Genomic DNA, 15,358 nt, shown 5'->3' with positions numbered 1-15,358 from the left:
GATCTTGAAAAGGCAAAAACGTGTCATTTGTTGAACTAAGTATCTTGCATGAAAGAAAGTGAAGGGTTGCAGGTAGTCTTCAGTGAGCAGTAAGTTTAGGTTTAAAGTACTTGGGGCAAAACCTGTGCTAAACTACTTTTGTAATGGTTGGTAAATCATTTTCTTCTGAAAATTCGTAGCCTGAAGTAAGTAGTTGTATTAGATACTATATTTATGCACACTACCTTATTGTATTGGAGAGGAAAAGTAATTTGTTTGGTTAACAGGTTTGAATTTTATGAAATGTGTCATAAAAATAAATGCACGTGTATGCATTGTGTGAAAACTTGTTATGTTTTTCTGTTTTTTTTGCAGCAACTTCTTGTGTTATCCCAGAAGATAAAGGCTTTGGATCTGTTCTTGTAGCATCGCCTACTCCTTTAAAAAGAAAAACAAAGAGAAAGGGTAATGAAGAAGTAAACAGCTCTTATTAATTTCTGGGTGTTACTTGAAGCTGAAATGTTATATAGATATCACCTTATAAATGAAGCATATGTTGTTATGAATTGCTTTGATACTGTTCAGATGAAGAAATATAAACAGAACTTCAGGGAGCCATGTAAGTTCTATGAGCTTCTACTTTGCTTTAAAGTGGACTGCTATTAAATGTGACTTCTGTTTTCTCAGGTACTGCTAGCATACAGTCAGCTGAGAAAAAATATTCTGAAGACAACCCCAGAACAACACTGATTATATGTCCACTGTCTGTCCTAAGCAACTGGATTGTAGGTTCTATGCTATTTTAATGTGTAAATGTTATTTTGATGCTGCAGAGGTAGCACTGCCAGTAGTGTTTCATGATGGTAAAATGTCATGGTTTTCCTTTTTCATGAAATAGAGCTGCTTTCACAAGGGAGGTATATTTGATAGAAACTGTAGAAACAAAGTAGTATTGAAATGACAGTGCAATTCCACAAGTAATGAGCTTACCGCTATCAAAAAGAAAGAGCTCACTTTCCGTTTCCTGCTTCTGGCTAGGCAGATTAATTTCCTCTGGCACTTCCAGAACTCTGTTGTGAGCTGATTTAACTCCTTGACTGGGGGAGGGAGGGGGGACGTGTAGGAGACATCCTACTTCTTGCACGCTCAAAATGAAGTTACACTTTATTGATGATGTATGTGACTTCTTTAATCTATTAGAGATGTTCAGTAATTTGGTGATCCTACCCTTTGTGGGAGTAGGTCTGCTAGGGGGAGCAGGCTGAGGAACCCTTCTAGCTCAGTTTCTGCATAAGTTGCAGGGTTTTTTGTTTTCATACCATTTTGAGTGCAAATATTAAGGGGATACTTTAACTTTCAAATTATGTTTTTTCTGGAAGTCTTTGCTGCCTGTGGTTAGAACGTTAATAAAAAAAGGAAACAAAATTCTAGTTTTAGACTGTAAGTTAAAAAAAATCATATCATCAAATGGGAAACTCTGCAAATAGTATCAAAAATTATTCTTTTCATCTACTTGAAACTGAATTAAGTATTTAAAAAGTGTCTGTCTAATGATTACTTTATGTCAAGTGCTTGAGAGAACAAGTGTAAGGAATATAAGCCGTGGTTTTTTTAATACTTTGCTGACAGTCGTGCAGTCGTTTATGGTATATTAGCTGTCATGGATTGCGTTGTTGTGCAGCCTGCAGGTAAGCAGTGCATTGTAATGTTGCATTCCATTTATATGACAAAAAGCTAAAAACTTAAGGTGGTTAACACAGTAGTGGGAGAAATTGTAAATGAATAGTAAAAGAATGAACAAAGAGGAGAGGAAGGTAGAAAGTGAGAAAGAATGCAGAAGCTCTCCCATTACAGTTTGGGAGGAATAGTAGATTTCGAAGTGCTTATACCATCAGGATGTGAATTAATATTTTACAAGAAGTAGAAACATAGTTATTCCTGATCCCTCTTGTCACCTGGGCGGACAGGTGAAAAGAAACCCATATTGCTTTTGTTTTATAAGCAGGTGTAGAGTATCAGAGCGCTAGGGGAAATGGTTATTACTTAAGCCAACTTTCAGGAATTTTTTTTCTAACAGTCATGTAGTGAAACAGTATCTTTTGTGTGACTCTTGGTGACTTTCCTTTCAGGACCAGTTTGAACAACATACCAGCCAAGATTTTCACCTAAATGTTTATATTTATTATGGTTCCGACCGTAACAAAGACCCAGCAATTCTTTCAGATCAAGATGTCGTACTGACAACTTATAACATTTTAGCTACTGATTATGGAGTAAGTAAATGTGAAAGTGTTCTGGGAAAATACCTTCTTATTCAAGACTTCCAGTGTTTGGGATAATGATGGCAGCATATCTGAGTGCTGTTCTGCTAGGCGATCCAAAGGGTGTAGCTGTAGTTTTGCTTTACATGCTTTCCTACAGGTTTGCTGTGGTAACCAGTGGTATTCTTTATTGATTCCTTCTGTGGAGAAAATGACTTTGCTGTAATTATGATAGCTTTAGGAAGAGACTTTTTAAGGATAGAGAAGGATGTAAAGTGTGTAGATCGCTCCAATTCTCAGTGGCATGAGAACCCCGTTTCTGCTTTCCTGTATCAAATTCTTGATGTAAAAGCATGATTCCATAGCTCTTGTGCCCTATACAGGCTGCAACCAAATAATTCATATGCATAAGACATTTTGAAAAGTGTTGTTTTCATAGAAATCACAGCCATTTTAAAAGCCTGAAGTATAATGTAAACTTTATTTGATTTTGTAAATTCTCATCTATCTTCCATATCTTTGTGTTGTCGAAGCCTTTCCTTTGTTTTAGCCTTAGCTTCCTTTTGTTGTAGCTCATCCCCCACAATAAAGTCTGAGGAAAACTCGTAGAACTTTACAGGAATCATTAAAAGAATGAATACCTCATTCTTAGTTTTACTATTCTGTGCTGAGAAGTAAACAAGATGCAAATAAATATTTTCCATTAGTAATTGTGAAATTATTATGTTAACAGCCTAAATTAATCCAAATTGCAAAAAAGTATTTTCATTTGAGTCAAAAGATCAAAAAATACTCTGTTTCAGATCAGAGATGACAGCCCATTACACAAAATCAAGTGGTTGAGAATTGTGTTGGATGAGGGACACACTATACGAAACCCAAATGCTCAGCAAACTAAAGCTGTCTTAAGTCTAGAGGCACACAGAAGATGGGTACTTACAGGTAAAATATTTGACACGAGGAATTGCAGTGCATATCATCATAGAATAATACCACCTTGTGTTTTCCAGTAGGTGTTTTCACTTTGTCTTTTTCTGGGATGTGCCTAATGTCTGTCCATGTCAGGTTTATTCTGAATGTTTTTAAACTTGTCTTTGATCAGTGTTTTAGGCTTGTTGGGGTTTTTTTGTTTTTTTTTTTTAATTCAATCTGTGACCACAAATTTTAAAATAACATTTGGTATCACAGATCCAGTGGAGGTACGAGCAAAAAGGACCTGTTTGTGTACTAGCATGTTAGATCTGATTAGGAGCTTACTCTTTCTTGTTTATCTGAATGTTGGAAGGTTTCTGAAATGTACCACCATCCTAGAAACTGTCTGGGACCATGCAAACATGATTCTTAAAGTTAACTTCCAGAAGATAATGATGTAACTGCTGATGGTAAGGGTGAAATGAAAAGATTATCATCCAAGGCTTCCTAGCATTGAGAGCTGCACTTCTCTCACCTGCATACATTTGAGTGCTTTGTAGTATTTTAATTAAAAAATAATAATATGTATTATATATAATAACAGGTCAAACTAATTGTGAAAATCCTTATCTGCTGTTTATGGTTTGGAAAAAGCTTAGAGATTTCACTTTGACTAAAACTCTGTATTTTTAGACTCTTTGAGGTTTTACAGTCCTTTTTGTTTATTTACTTTTTGTTTAGGTACTCCTATTCAGAATTCTGTAAAGGATTTGTGGTCTCTTATTTCCTTTTTAAAACTGAAACCTTTTACTGATCGAGAGTGGTGGCACAGAACAATTCAGCGTCCAGTCACAATGGGAACTCCAGGAGGACTTAGGTATGAAGCCTTCGCAAAGAGTTTATGGGAAGGTATGACAGGCGGTAATGAGGGCAGTGTGAAAAATGAATTTTTCAAGTTTAAAACTGAAATGCATAACATATTGTCGGTTCTTTCATATTTCAGATTAATGGATTATATTTTACTACTAGGCTTGGATTTCATACAGAACACGTATTTATGCAGTAAACTGCAAAAAATACCCACTGGTAATTGTTGCTAATGAAATAAGTGGTCCATGTGTGTGTTTCTAGGCGTTTACAGTCACTGATTAAGAGTATTACCCTTAGAAGAACTAAAACAAGTAAAGTTAAAGGAAAACCTATTTTGGAGTTACCAGAGCGTAAAGTACTTATTCAGCATGTTACGCTTACAGAGGAAGAGAGACAAGTCTATCAATCTGTGAAGAAGGAGAGCAAAGCTGCCATTAACAGGTAAATAGAAAGAAGACTTTCTGAATCCTGAAAGTTGAAGTTTGATATCACAAACCAGTGTTCCAGAAGCTTTGGTCATGTTAGCTATAGTAGCAGAGTGTGTCCGTTTGTATGTTCTAAGCTAATAATTGCAAATTAGTAATAGCATCTGTTCAGCTCTGAAGTGAAGAAGACTATTGCTTAACTATGTGTTAGAAGTTCTAACCATCTTAAGACAGAAAGCAATGTCAGATACGTGAAGAATGGTCTTAAAATTTTTGTCACTGCTCGTTAGAATTTCTTCTAGTATAACATGCTACTGGTAGCATTTTGTACCTTTTTTCAGCAGAGGATTTGAGAAAACATAGTTATTCAAACAGAACAGTGAAAAATTAGAACATAATTCTAGTAGCTGAACTCCATCCCTTGATGTCATCTGTTACTTCGGGCTGTAGTATTTCATACTCTAACAATAAAATTGTTGTTCAGATTTTTCAATGAAGGGACTGTACTAGCTCACTACGCTGATATCCTTGGTGTCCTGCTCAGATTGCGGCAGCTTTGTTGTCATCCTCATCTTTGTACAAATACATCTTCTAGTTTTTCAGCTGGTGAGTGAGTATATTTGGTTTCTGCGTTTCTGAAAACAGGACTTTCACTTTGGAGTCAAGAACGCAAACATGTTTGTGTGCTTTCCGAGCTTTCTGTCCTTGGCCTTCCTCCTATCAGCTTGGATTACTGACCTTTTAGCTTTGTTCCCTATTATGTCTTCTTCCTTTCCTACCATAATCTGTTTGAATATGTTTGAGAAGTAAGTACTCAAGGACATACTCAAATAAAAAGGAAAGCAAAGAAGTGTTAGTAGTTATAAAGGCTAGAAGCAGGAGATGATAAGCTTTTAGAGCCCCTCACATAAATGACTGAAGTGAGACCTCTGCAGAGCCAGCTGCAGAAAGCTTCTTAAAAAGCAGTGTATCTGTTGTAATAATTTACGGAAGTGCTTTTGCTGCAAATTTCTTCTTGTGTCAGGAGAGAAGGTGTAGATGAGTTTGGGGGAACTGTTTCTGGATTGGTAGCCTTGTCAGAGGATCTGATGCATCTTCAGCAGAATAGGAAGCTAGTGACTTTCTTATGGCTGTAAGGAGAGGTGAACACAGGGGACTGAAAGGAGAGTGGAACTTTATTGGGAGAAACCTGCTGCACAGGGTTAAAAATGATACCCATTTATTTCAGAAGAAGGTATAGTCTATTTAAAATACTTTGAATTTAAGAATTCACAGTTTTAATATTTCAAAAAATCCTATTGAGAGATGCTATTGGTATAGGTGTTATTTTTTTCAGGAAACCAAAAGACCAATGAGAATATGGTGTAGAACTTTTTTTAGACGGTTGCTATTTATCTTTCTGAAAAATACAGCTTGGAGAAATTAGTGGATAATTGTTTTAATAATTATTTGGAAATGAATTAGTAATTACTAAGTATAATTTGAATTTATTTATTTAATTATTTATTTATTTCTAAGAATGTTTCTGAGCAGTCTTAACTATAAATAAAGTGACTTCCGACACCTCGGTAATATCGTCACTACCTAAACAGCTGCCACGTGAAAATTGCTTGATCTCATTAGGCATTATGTTACACATACACTCATCACTGAGCTTGCAGTCTAGGTTCTTTGAGTTCTAGTTTCTGTTTTTCTAAGTAGGATTATTTTTAGTATGTTTTGAAATAGTAAATTAGAGTTTTTCTTTAGTATTTGTCATCTTGTGTTTTTATACATTATAGGCTAAATCCTTATTGTGTAAAATTGTTATAATTGTGTTTTGATCAATGGAACTGTGCTGATATGTGACAATTCAGTCTCCTATATGAAATCTCTACTTTCAAGTGTTTTTCTGTATTAGCAGGTAATAATACTCCTGAAGAACTGCGTCAGATGTTAGTGACTAAAATGAAGTTGGTTCTGAGTTCTGGTTCGGATGAAGAATGTGCAGTTTGCTTGGAATCACTGACTCTTCCTGTGATAACACACTGTGCTCATGTGTTCTGTAAACCATGTATTTATGAAGTCATCAGAAGTGAACAGGTTGGATATTTTATGGTTGCATTTAATTGTAATATCTATTCAAAAAAAATTAAGAACTGGTACCACCAGAAGCCCATCCAGCCATTGTTCTTGTAAATCATAAATGGTAAATTGTATAGAACTTGTCATCTGCTGGCATATAAAAACTATTGGCCTTGAGTTGAACTATGAATAGACCAGCTGTCAAACTGAACAGTGTTAAGGTCCATAGGTATGTTCAAAGACCTTTTCATTTGCTTTCCTAGTTCTCACCTTTTCTAGTCCCTTGGGTGAATGTGATGGCATCAAGTGCATCGTTGTATACCTTCATATGGCTGGATCCTTCTTCATTGTTTGCATGTCAAGTGATACGCGTATGTTTTTGTTGTGCTTAGAAGGGACCAAAACTGTGTATTGGAAGCTATTGAACTAAAATCAGCTACTCTCCTTATTCTTCTCTAACAGATTAATGTCCTGTGTGTTGAATAGAACTCAAATGTGGGCAAGTGTCTTTCCTGGAAGCTGTAGAACTATGCTGCCTTTCAGTTTAGGCCATCAGATTTTCTTCCTCCAGGAGTGGAATAAGTTTGTGGTTCATCTTCCTTTGGCTGCTTTTTTGGGCAAAAAAACCCCACATATTTTTTATGTGTTCCTGGGTAGTTATAAGCTATGCTCTCTTTTCTTGCTTGTCCCTTCCTTTCTAGGGGAATCTGATTGTGTGGTAGTTCTACCATCTGTATCCACCACTTTTGCATTTCCTCTCTGGAATTGTTCTGTCTCCCACTCAGACATGGCAGAGCTGCAAATAACAGGCTAAACCTGGGTGGTAGTTTTTTGTGAGGCAACAGAGGGCAAAATAGTTCCTGCTTGTGCGTAGTCAGTCAAGCCTAGGAAATGTAGTCTGTTTGGCATGTAAATTTACTCTTTTTATTGTCAGACACAAAAGATTCTAGTGCAGAAGGCCCAGTCAGGAGTTTCTGAGAATTTTGAGGGAATCTAGTGATGTGAAATTATTCTCTAAGGAAAGAGCGCTTGCAGAGGCCTTTTTCCTACGTAGGATTTCCTGGTGTGTCTGTACCAGAGTCAGTGCCCCTATGCCACTTCCTTGTGTATCTGGACATGCAGAGAAATAAGTCAGGTTATAGTGGGACATGTATTACTTGAATCGAAAATAAAAGACTTTTGCTCCACCTAGAAAGGACCTTGGAATTTGCGACCTAGAGTCTTTGTCTAGTCCCACATTGTTCCATAGATTGCATTCATAGTAATTAAGTCTGACTAGTCAGGGCAAGTGTAGATACTACTCTCTTGAACTGTCATGAGTTTATAAAGTAGTGAGTGAGTAAGCCCTTCCTGTGTTCAGAATGATTCCTGATTTAAATTAAGTCTCAAGGGGAGTTTCTGCAGCTTCCAGTTGAAACACTGGCTCACATCTAAATTCCAGGGTCAAGAGAATTAACTATTTTCATATAGTAGCTATTTGTCCTAGTGCTGCATCTCAGTTGGGTAGTCCCTATAACAGGATTGTTAGAATGCAACTTTATCCTAGTAAATAACTCAGAAGAGGACCTTACTGGCCACCTCCTCTTCAAAACAAAGCAAACCAACAAACTGACCCACCCCCACGCCTCCAAAACAGTGTAAACCCATACAAGGTCTTCCAGGCAGGATGCCTGTGGTTTCCATTATTAATACAAATGGGAGCATTAAACTGGCAGTGAGGAATGGGATGTGAAACTGCCAACACAAAACTGTTGAGTGAAAAGATTGATCTTTAATTTGTTACAACCTTCAAGGTCATTTTATCTTTCCAAAGTATTTATTGAAATTGGAAAAACTTTTAGTGGTTAACAGTTTAGTAAGCTTTCCTTTTCACTACAGTCTTTCATCTGGGCTAGCTTGAGTTGTACAAGTAAATAAAGATGTTACTTAAAAGTCCCAATAAAGCTGTAAAATACCTACAATATTTTAATTCTTGTGTGTATCTACTGTATTCATCTAAAAACATGCCAGATAAGCTTCAAATAATGTTTTTTTTCTTCTAGATTTTACTACAAGAAACTCTTTTGTCATTTTCATATCCATTCACTGCAAGTTCTCCTTGTCTATGTTGGCATTGTACAGCTGTGTTTTCATTTTTGTGTTGGTTTAAATTCAAGTACTCAGTTGGAGAAGGGATGCATGAAGATGTGAGTTTAAAAAAAAAAAAAAGAAGAATTCTGAGCACTGTTGTAGTGAGGAGGATTTGAGGACTTCCTTTTTTTCAAAACTGTTAGACTTTATTTAATTTTTCTTGACATTGGAGGATTTTGGATTGCTGCCAAGTTAGGGAAGATTCATTTGTAACTACATTTGTGGAGACTATTATTTCAGATTCCTCTGTGGCAAGAGGAATGAGACAGGATATGGCTGTGTTTCTCTCTCCTGAAAGGGAGTCGTTATTGCTGCACTAATATCGTATGTGCAGACTATGTTTGCCAGCCTCTTAACTATCTAGGTGTTCATTCCAGATTAGCATTCTGAGATGTGCTTTGCAGCATGTCCCTAGATGCTTTGCTTCTTATGTGCAGATTGCTGTATAAGTTGAGTCAGCTGATTTTAAGTGGTTGCACTGTTAGTCAAGAATTTTTCGTGTCTGTCTTTGTGGTTCCCAAAGTGGCGTATTTGTATAGTGCACACAGTCTTTTCTTAATTTTGTGTGTAGTACCATGAAAGTGCTGTTGGATAAATTCTAATCTTTGCCTTAGCCAAAGTATGCTTCAAAGAGAAGAGTTGTTGGTGTTAAATTATGTCTCATTTCTCATGTCTGTTGGAGGAAAAAAAAAAAAGACACCCTGTGTCTGATATCTGGCCCTAACAAAGTATATTTCATCAGATTACTGTTTCTGTGCTGACTTTGAAGAAAGAATGAGTTTAAGTTCATTCTTTGCTTACAAATAAGAATGATCTTCGCTTTGAAAGATGGTTTGTTTTTCTGTCCGATACTTTAAATAGTCTTCTCCCCATAGACAAAGTATTCGCTTGCTTTAAAATCTTGAGCTGCCTACTTCAAATATAAATATGCTCAGAAAAAAGCTTTATTTGAAGGAAAGCTGAGTACTGTTGAAACTTTTAGCATTTACATACTACCTTAATGCTCTAACAAATATAATTATTTTGATTATGTTATATGACTGGGGGAGTGTGTCACGAGGAAGAATGTACTCCTTGAGGATTTTTTAAAGGATAACAATATAATAACATCGGAAAATGTGCTTTATAGCGGTGATCTTCAGTATTCACTATGATTAATTTTTTTTTCTAATGTTGTTTGTTTTGGGGGTTTGGGTGTTTATTTTTTTGTAGCCAAATGCCAGTTGCCCTCTTTGTAGAAACGAACTTCGAGTAGAGCATTTGGTGGAATGTCCCCTAGAAGAGGAATTAGACTCCAGTAATGGGAAGAAGGATGATCAGGAGTGGATATCCAGTTCAAAGGTGCATTACATTTTGTTTTACTTTGGTTTAGTTCTCGTTTTGTAGAGCCCTCTCTGGAACTTTTATGTAAATATGCACGTTTAAAATTACTATTTAAAAGACTGTCCAGCATGTCAAGCCAGCACAGGAGAAAACACATAATAAAATTTCACCACAAACACATTTTGCAGCAGGGAAACCAGACAAAAAGAGTGCCTGTTGTAATCTGGTACTCATCTTTCTGTGGACTTTGATGTGTGTTAATTAAATAAAACTTTCAGTAGAAGAGCCTGTTGCTTTATCATTTGTTTCTTTTTCTGACAACAGAGTAGTTTTGTAACCATTAAAGCTATTCAGCTCTTCCTTTTGGAAACTAAAAATCTAAGTAAATCATTCTTTCTTAGAAATTGACTAAAAATAGGCGTTTTCTGCTCTAGAGGGGAAAAAGAATGAGCGCCACTTATTTAATACAACACCTGCCAGATAAAGTAGTGAGACATTTTAATTTTACCTTGTAGACCTGTTTTTCAAGGTCTGACACTCTATTTGTTGCCTCACCTTCTTCACTGTGCATTTACTGCCAAACATGAAATTTTCCTGCTTGTACTTCCAATATTTTTGTTCTTTTGAGAATGCTTTTTCAGAACATTACATTTTTTATTTAAATTTGCAATGAAGTTACTGTTATTTCAAAAGTTGTTTATAAACTTATTCCCTAAAAATCTTTCTGTGGAGACCTAAGAAATTATTTAGGACATTGCACTCTAAAATGAATCAAGATTTTTTTTTTTTTTAACTGGTGCTGTTATTTCTCTCATTTACATTCTCTAGCAGTGGTTCTCCACTTCGTCGTAGCCAAACATTACATGAGAAAATTGGCTATGTTCTCTCTTATCAAAGTCCTTGCTCGTTTCTTCTCATGCTGGTCCTAAGATTTCTTCTGGTGCCTCCTTGTCTTCTGCCATACCCAGTAAAGGGTCTAGCAGAGGTTATTTGCCTGCATATTCATGGGGGAAGCCTTTCTCGCTTTTTGAGTTTTACTGTAACAGAACACTCTTGTGGCTGTCCCTTGCTTACGTCTTAGTATTCTGAGTGCCAGTGCTCTGTTCCTTTTTTCCTTCTGCTCTGGGGTTAGGGGAGCTGTTGATTCTTGGCGGTGGGAAGCATGCCTGGAAGATGGGTTTGTTATCCTTCTTTCCCAAAGTCAGTAGTTTATAACCATTAAAAATGCTCAACCCTTACTTTGCTTAGGAAACTGAAAGAAACCCAACCCACATTGCTTAAGATTAGCTGTTTTAAAAGGTGTTACAGAACACTGATTTCTCAGTTGATGTGAACCTGATCAAAGCACTAGTAGGAGTGAAATGTAACCAAGTCATAATCAAACTTCATAAGTCTTCATTTGATTTCAGATAAATGCTCTAATGCATGCTTTAATAGAACTACGGAAGGAGAATCCAACTACTAAATGTCTGGTTGTTTCTCAGTTCACAACCTTCCTGTCACTGATAGAAAATCCTTTGAAGTAAGTGGAACTACTATAATTTTTAGTAAGCACATGCTCATTTAGAAAGGTTTCACAAAGATAGTCTCATTTTAGTTTTTTATAACTTCAGAAGATGAACACGTTATTAAATACTTTGTATAGTGGCACAGAGCATGAATCTCATTCTTGTTATTTTTAATGTATAACCCTTAAAATGCACATTTTTAAATACAGATATCAAAGTAGAGGTCAGGATTTGATTATGTTTGTTTCCTGTTGTCGCAAAAAATGGATTGTTAAACGTTATTATTTTCTCTTCAGAAAATCAGGGTTTGCGTTCACTCGTTTGGATGGTTCCATGGCACAGAAAAAAAGAGTAGAAGCAATTCAGTGTTTCCAAAGCAGTCAAGCAGGATCCCCAACTATAATGCTTTTGTCTCTAAAAGCGGGTGGAGTTGGATTAAATCTGACAGCAGCTTCCCGAGTGTTTTTAATGGATCCTGTAAGTAATAGGTTGTTCATAATGACCTGGTGTAATCTAAGTGAAGCTCCTTTGGTGTTCTCAAAGGGGTAGAAGGAAAGCCCTCTGAGGAGGAGTGACACTGATAGGTATCTGTTAAAGGGCAAGCAGGGTTTTTGTTTGTTTGTTTCCCTGGCGCGTTTTTGCTTTATTGCAATACTTTTATGTTTCCGTTTACTTCTTGTAAATGGAAGGCCTACTGGAATGCCAGTAGTATTCTTTACAAAATGGTGTGACACCTTACAGTGTGGCATTTGATGTCAATTTTCTTCTTGTTTTTGTGGGTACTTTTTAATGTGCCTTTCTGCTTGTGCTATTTAATAACTTAAAGTCGTACAATATATTTGCTTCTGCAAAAACTCGGGGGGGTTGTGTTGCAGTGCAGTGCTTCTATAGTCTCTTCTGTTATTTTTGTGAAGTTACTTACAAATAAAGACATGAGTCTGAGATCACTTTTCACAATTGTAGGAGGCTAAGAAATATGATGGTACCTGACTTTAGGGTGATTAGATTATTTATTTATCTATGTATTTATTTTTTAGTTAAAGCTCTCTGGAAGAAACATAATGAGAAGTTATTTGTAAGGAAAGAAAGTATAAATTGTAGTGAAAAAGCAATTATAGAAAAATGGTATCTCTTAAAAGAATTGGTTTGTGTTTCATCCTATCTGATTATTCACTGCACAAAATTGACGTTTTTCTGTTCACTTCCTCCCTTTTCCACTATTTACTCTTATGCCCTGGTGTCTTAAATTTTTGGAATTGGAAAGTGAGACAAATTCTCAAGTTTGATTTCACCTGAAAACAAAAGCCAAGTAAATGAAAATAATGAATTATAGCTTCAGACCTGGTATCACCAGGTATCATGTCTGGTATCACCAATAGTAAAGAAAAAGTACTAGCTTGGCAATCAGGTTAGTGACAATGACAGCCTGGAGACAAAAATTATCTACTTAATAAACTAAAGGAATTATATATGAGTGAAAATACAGAGAAGTTGCCTTGGAAAATTATAATATATCTTGGACTATTATCATTAATTGTGATATATCTTAGAAAGTATTGTTTCCACGTATGTTCTGTTAAGTGCCTGCATTCCTCTTTATCTTAAGTGTGTTTAGCCATCAGAGGTTCTTAGACAGAGTCTAAAATTAATTTTTTGTGCTAGCCTCAGGCTGGGAGTAGTTCATCTGCAGTGCAATACTTGTCTGTTCAAGTGCTGATGGTATGATAACATTTTTAATGATTCCATATGCATCTTACTATGTGTTTTGAACAGAGATTATTTAACTTTCTCATTGTTACCACTGATAGGCTTGGAATCCTGCTGCAGAAGACCAGTGTTTTGACAGGTGTCACAGGCTGGGTCAGAAGTACAATGTCATTATTACTAAGGTAAGTTGAAAGATCTTCTGTTTGAAGTTGTATGACTATGATTAAATAATTTTTTTCTAAAAAGCTTTACCGTATTTTTTAAAGAATTGTGGCATCGTGTCTCACCAGTAAACTTAACTGAAGTTGTGGTGTGACTTTTGAAGTGGGGGCACTGGACTGTAAGATTTTATTATATGTAACCTATTTGCCGTGAAATAATAGCTTTAGAAATAAGGTGTCCCTTTTGAGCCATTTGGAGTGGCTAAGATGGTATTATTGCTGTTGCCGAGCCTGGTTGTTACTGCTTATCATTTTGCAGGTATTTAGAAAGTTCTTCCTTATGTCACAGCAGCTTGTTTAGCTGCAAAGCAACTAGTCTGTGTCATCCAGTACTTACTCACAAAAATAATACTTGGGAAAATGAAGACAGATTCTCTTCTACATCTGTACTTCCAACAACTATTTAAAAGAAGAAAAAAAAAAAAGATGAAAAAATAATTAAAATGCTAAATGTTTTCCTCCAGCTGTTATAACCCTTCCTTCTTACGTTTTCTTTGCAAAAAGGAATACTAAATGATGAAACTGTGCTTTGGTGTACTCATCTTTTTTTTTTTTTTTTTTTTTTTTTTTTTTTTTGAAGTACCTTTGATGTACCTAAATTTTTTTTTAATTAAAGGGGGGGGAGAAAGAGCAAATGCCTGTGTTTCAGTGGGGTTTTTATGTATTTCAGTTCATTGTGAAGGATTCAGTAGAAGAAAATATGCTGAAAATCCAGAATAAGAAGAGAGAACTTGCAGCAGGAGCCTTTGCTACCAAAAAGCCATCTGCAAGTGAAATAAAACAAACCAAAATTAATGAAATTAAGGCTCTAATTGATTTATAGTTTGAAACTGAGGTATCTGGAGTAAAGAATATAATATATCCTTTAGTTAATATTGGCTAATCTTCAGATTATTTCTCATGACAACTTAAAATTTTGCTATCTGTGTGGTCAAAACATAAATGTTTGCAATAATTTAAACTAGAAAAATTAATTTGCTCCTAAATGTTGACTTAGAAGTGCACAAATGTATTTTGCAGTACTGAAATCTTTCCAAGGTGTTTATTTCTTCCAAATGTTATACATTATGTACAAAGATTAAGAATTCCTAAAAATCCCTCAAAGCAGAACTGTGTATTTTTCATGTGTTCTAATTTATAAGAATTTCATTGCTTTTTAGAATGAAAGGTAAACAGCATGTGTGTTTTGTTCTTCTAAAACATCACCCTTAAGAAATGAATTAGCTTCATGTTCCAATCTCAGTGTTTCCTGTTGACCAGATCTTTTCAATTTTTTGTTTCGGAATAGGTGGTCAGTGATCATTTCATAGGGAATTCTTACTTTTGCAGACTATGTTCAAATATAGTATTTATTTCAAAAATTTTAATTTGTGAAGCACAGGAATCTTTTTCATGATTTCTGAATAATACACAGATGCAGCAGGGAGTTCTTCTGTTGGTTATTTCCCAAGAGCTAGTCAAAAATTAATTACTGCATTTGTAAAATATTTCCTTCTAATATTTCTCTGATGTGTATAATAATTGTTTTTATAAAAACAATTATGTTTTGCAATTTGGATAAAATGCTAGAATCAGAGGCTTATATTCATAATGCAGTTTATAATCACTTATATACACAAACTCTGAACAATGCTACTGTGCTTTAAGTTGTGATATATACAGAGTAGAGTATGACCCACTCACTTATCAGTGAATCAGTTGGCCTTCATAAAGTAAGTTTAAAGAGAAAAAAACACAGAACCAAACCCACCATATTTTAATAGCTAACAGCATTCTAACAGTTTTCTTGCACTGCTCAACAGTCTTCCAACCCAACCCTACATATTCCGCAGGTTGAAAGATGCCTCAATGGAATGCTGATCTGCATACATCTTGACTGATACAGGAAAGAGTCATTTGGTAAATTACTCAAATGTTTATGTTCCACAAACTAATAAAAAGCACTGAAGAATACTGGA

The 15,358-nt window shown here is 35.6% G+C and overlaps 1 protein-coding gene across 1 annotated transcript in view; it reads left to right on the top strand.

Moving 5' to 3' along the window:
- Nucleotides 1-15,358, top strand: part of HLTF (helicase like transcription factor) — a 24,923-nt gene extending 9,565 nt beyond the window's left edge. The window contains 13 exon segments of the mRNA XM_067301515.1: nucleotides 355-444; nucleotides 667-764; nucleotides 2,109-2,252; nucleotides 3,044-3,182; nucleotides 3,894-4,029; nucleotides 4,284-4,463; nucleotides 4,932-5,053; nucleotides 6,351-6,529; nucleotides 9,854-9,982; nucleotides 11,374-11,486; nucleotides 11,769-11,949; nucleotides 13,281-13,361; nucleotides 14,071-15,358. Of these exon segments, the coding sequence (XP_067157616.1) occupies nucleotides 355-444; nucleotides 667-764; nucleotides 2,109-2,252; nucleotides 3,044-3,182; nucleotides 3,894-4,029; nucleotides 4,284-4,463; nucleotides 4,932-5,053; nucleotides 6,351-6,529; nucleotides 9,854-9,982; nucleotides 11,374-11,486; nucleotides 11,769-11,949; nucleotides 13,281-13,361; nucleotides 14,071-14,223 (1,745 nt within the window). The 3' untranslated portion in view covers nucleotides 14,224-15,358.

Source organism: Apteryx mantelli, chromosome 9 (genome assembly GCF_036417845.1).
Source record: "Apteryx mantelli isolate bAptMan1 chromosome 9, bAptMan1.hap1, whole genome shotgun sequence".
Lineage (NCBI taxonomy): Eukaryota > Metazoa > Chordata > Aves > Apterygiformes > Apterygidae > Apteryx > Apteryx mantelli.
This window is presented reverse-complemented; position numbering and strand designations above follow the sequence as displayed.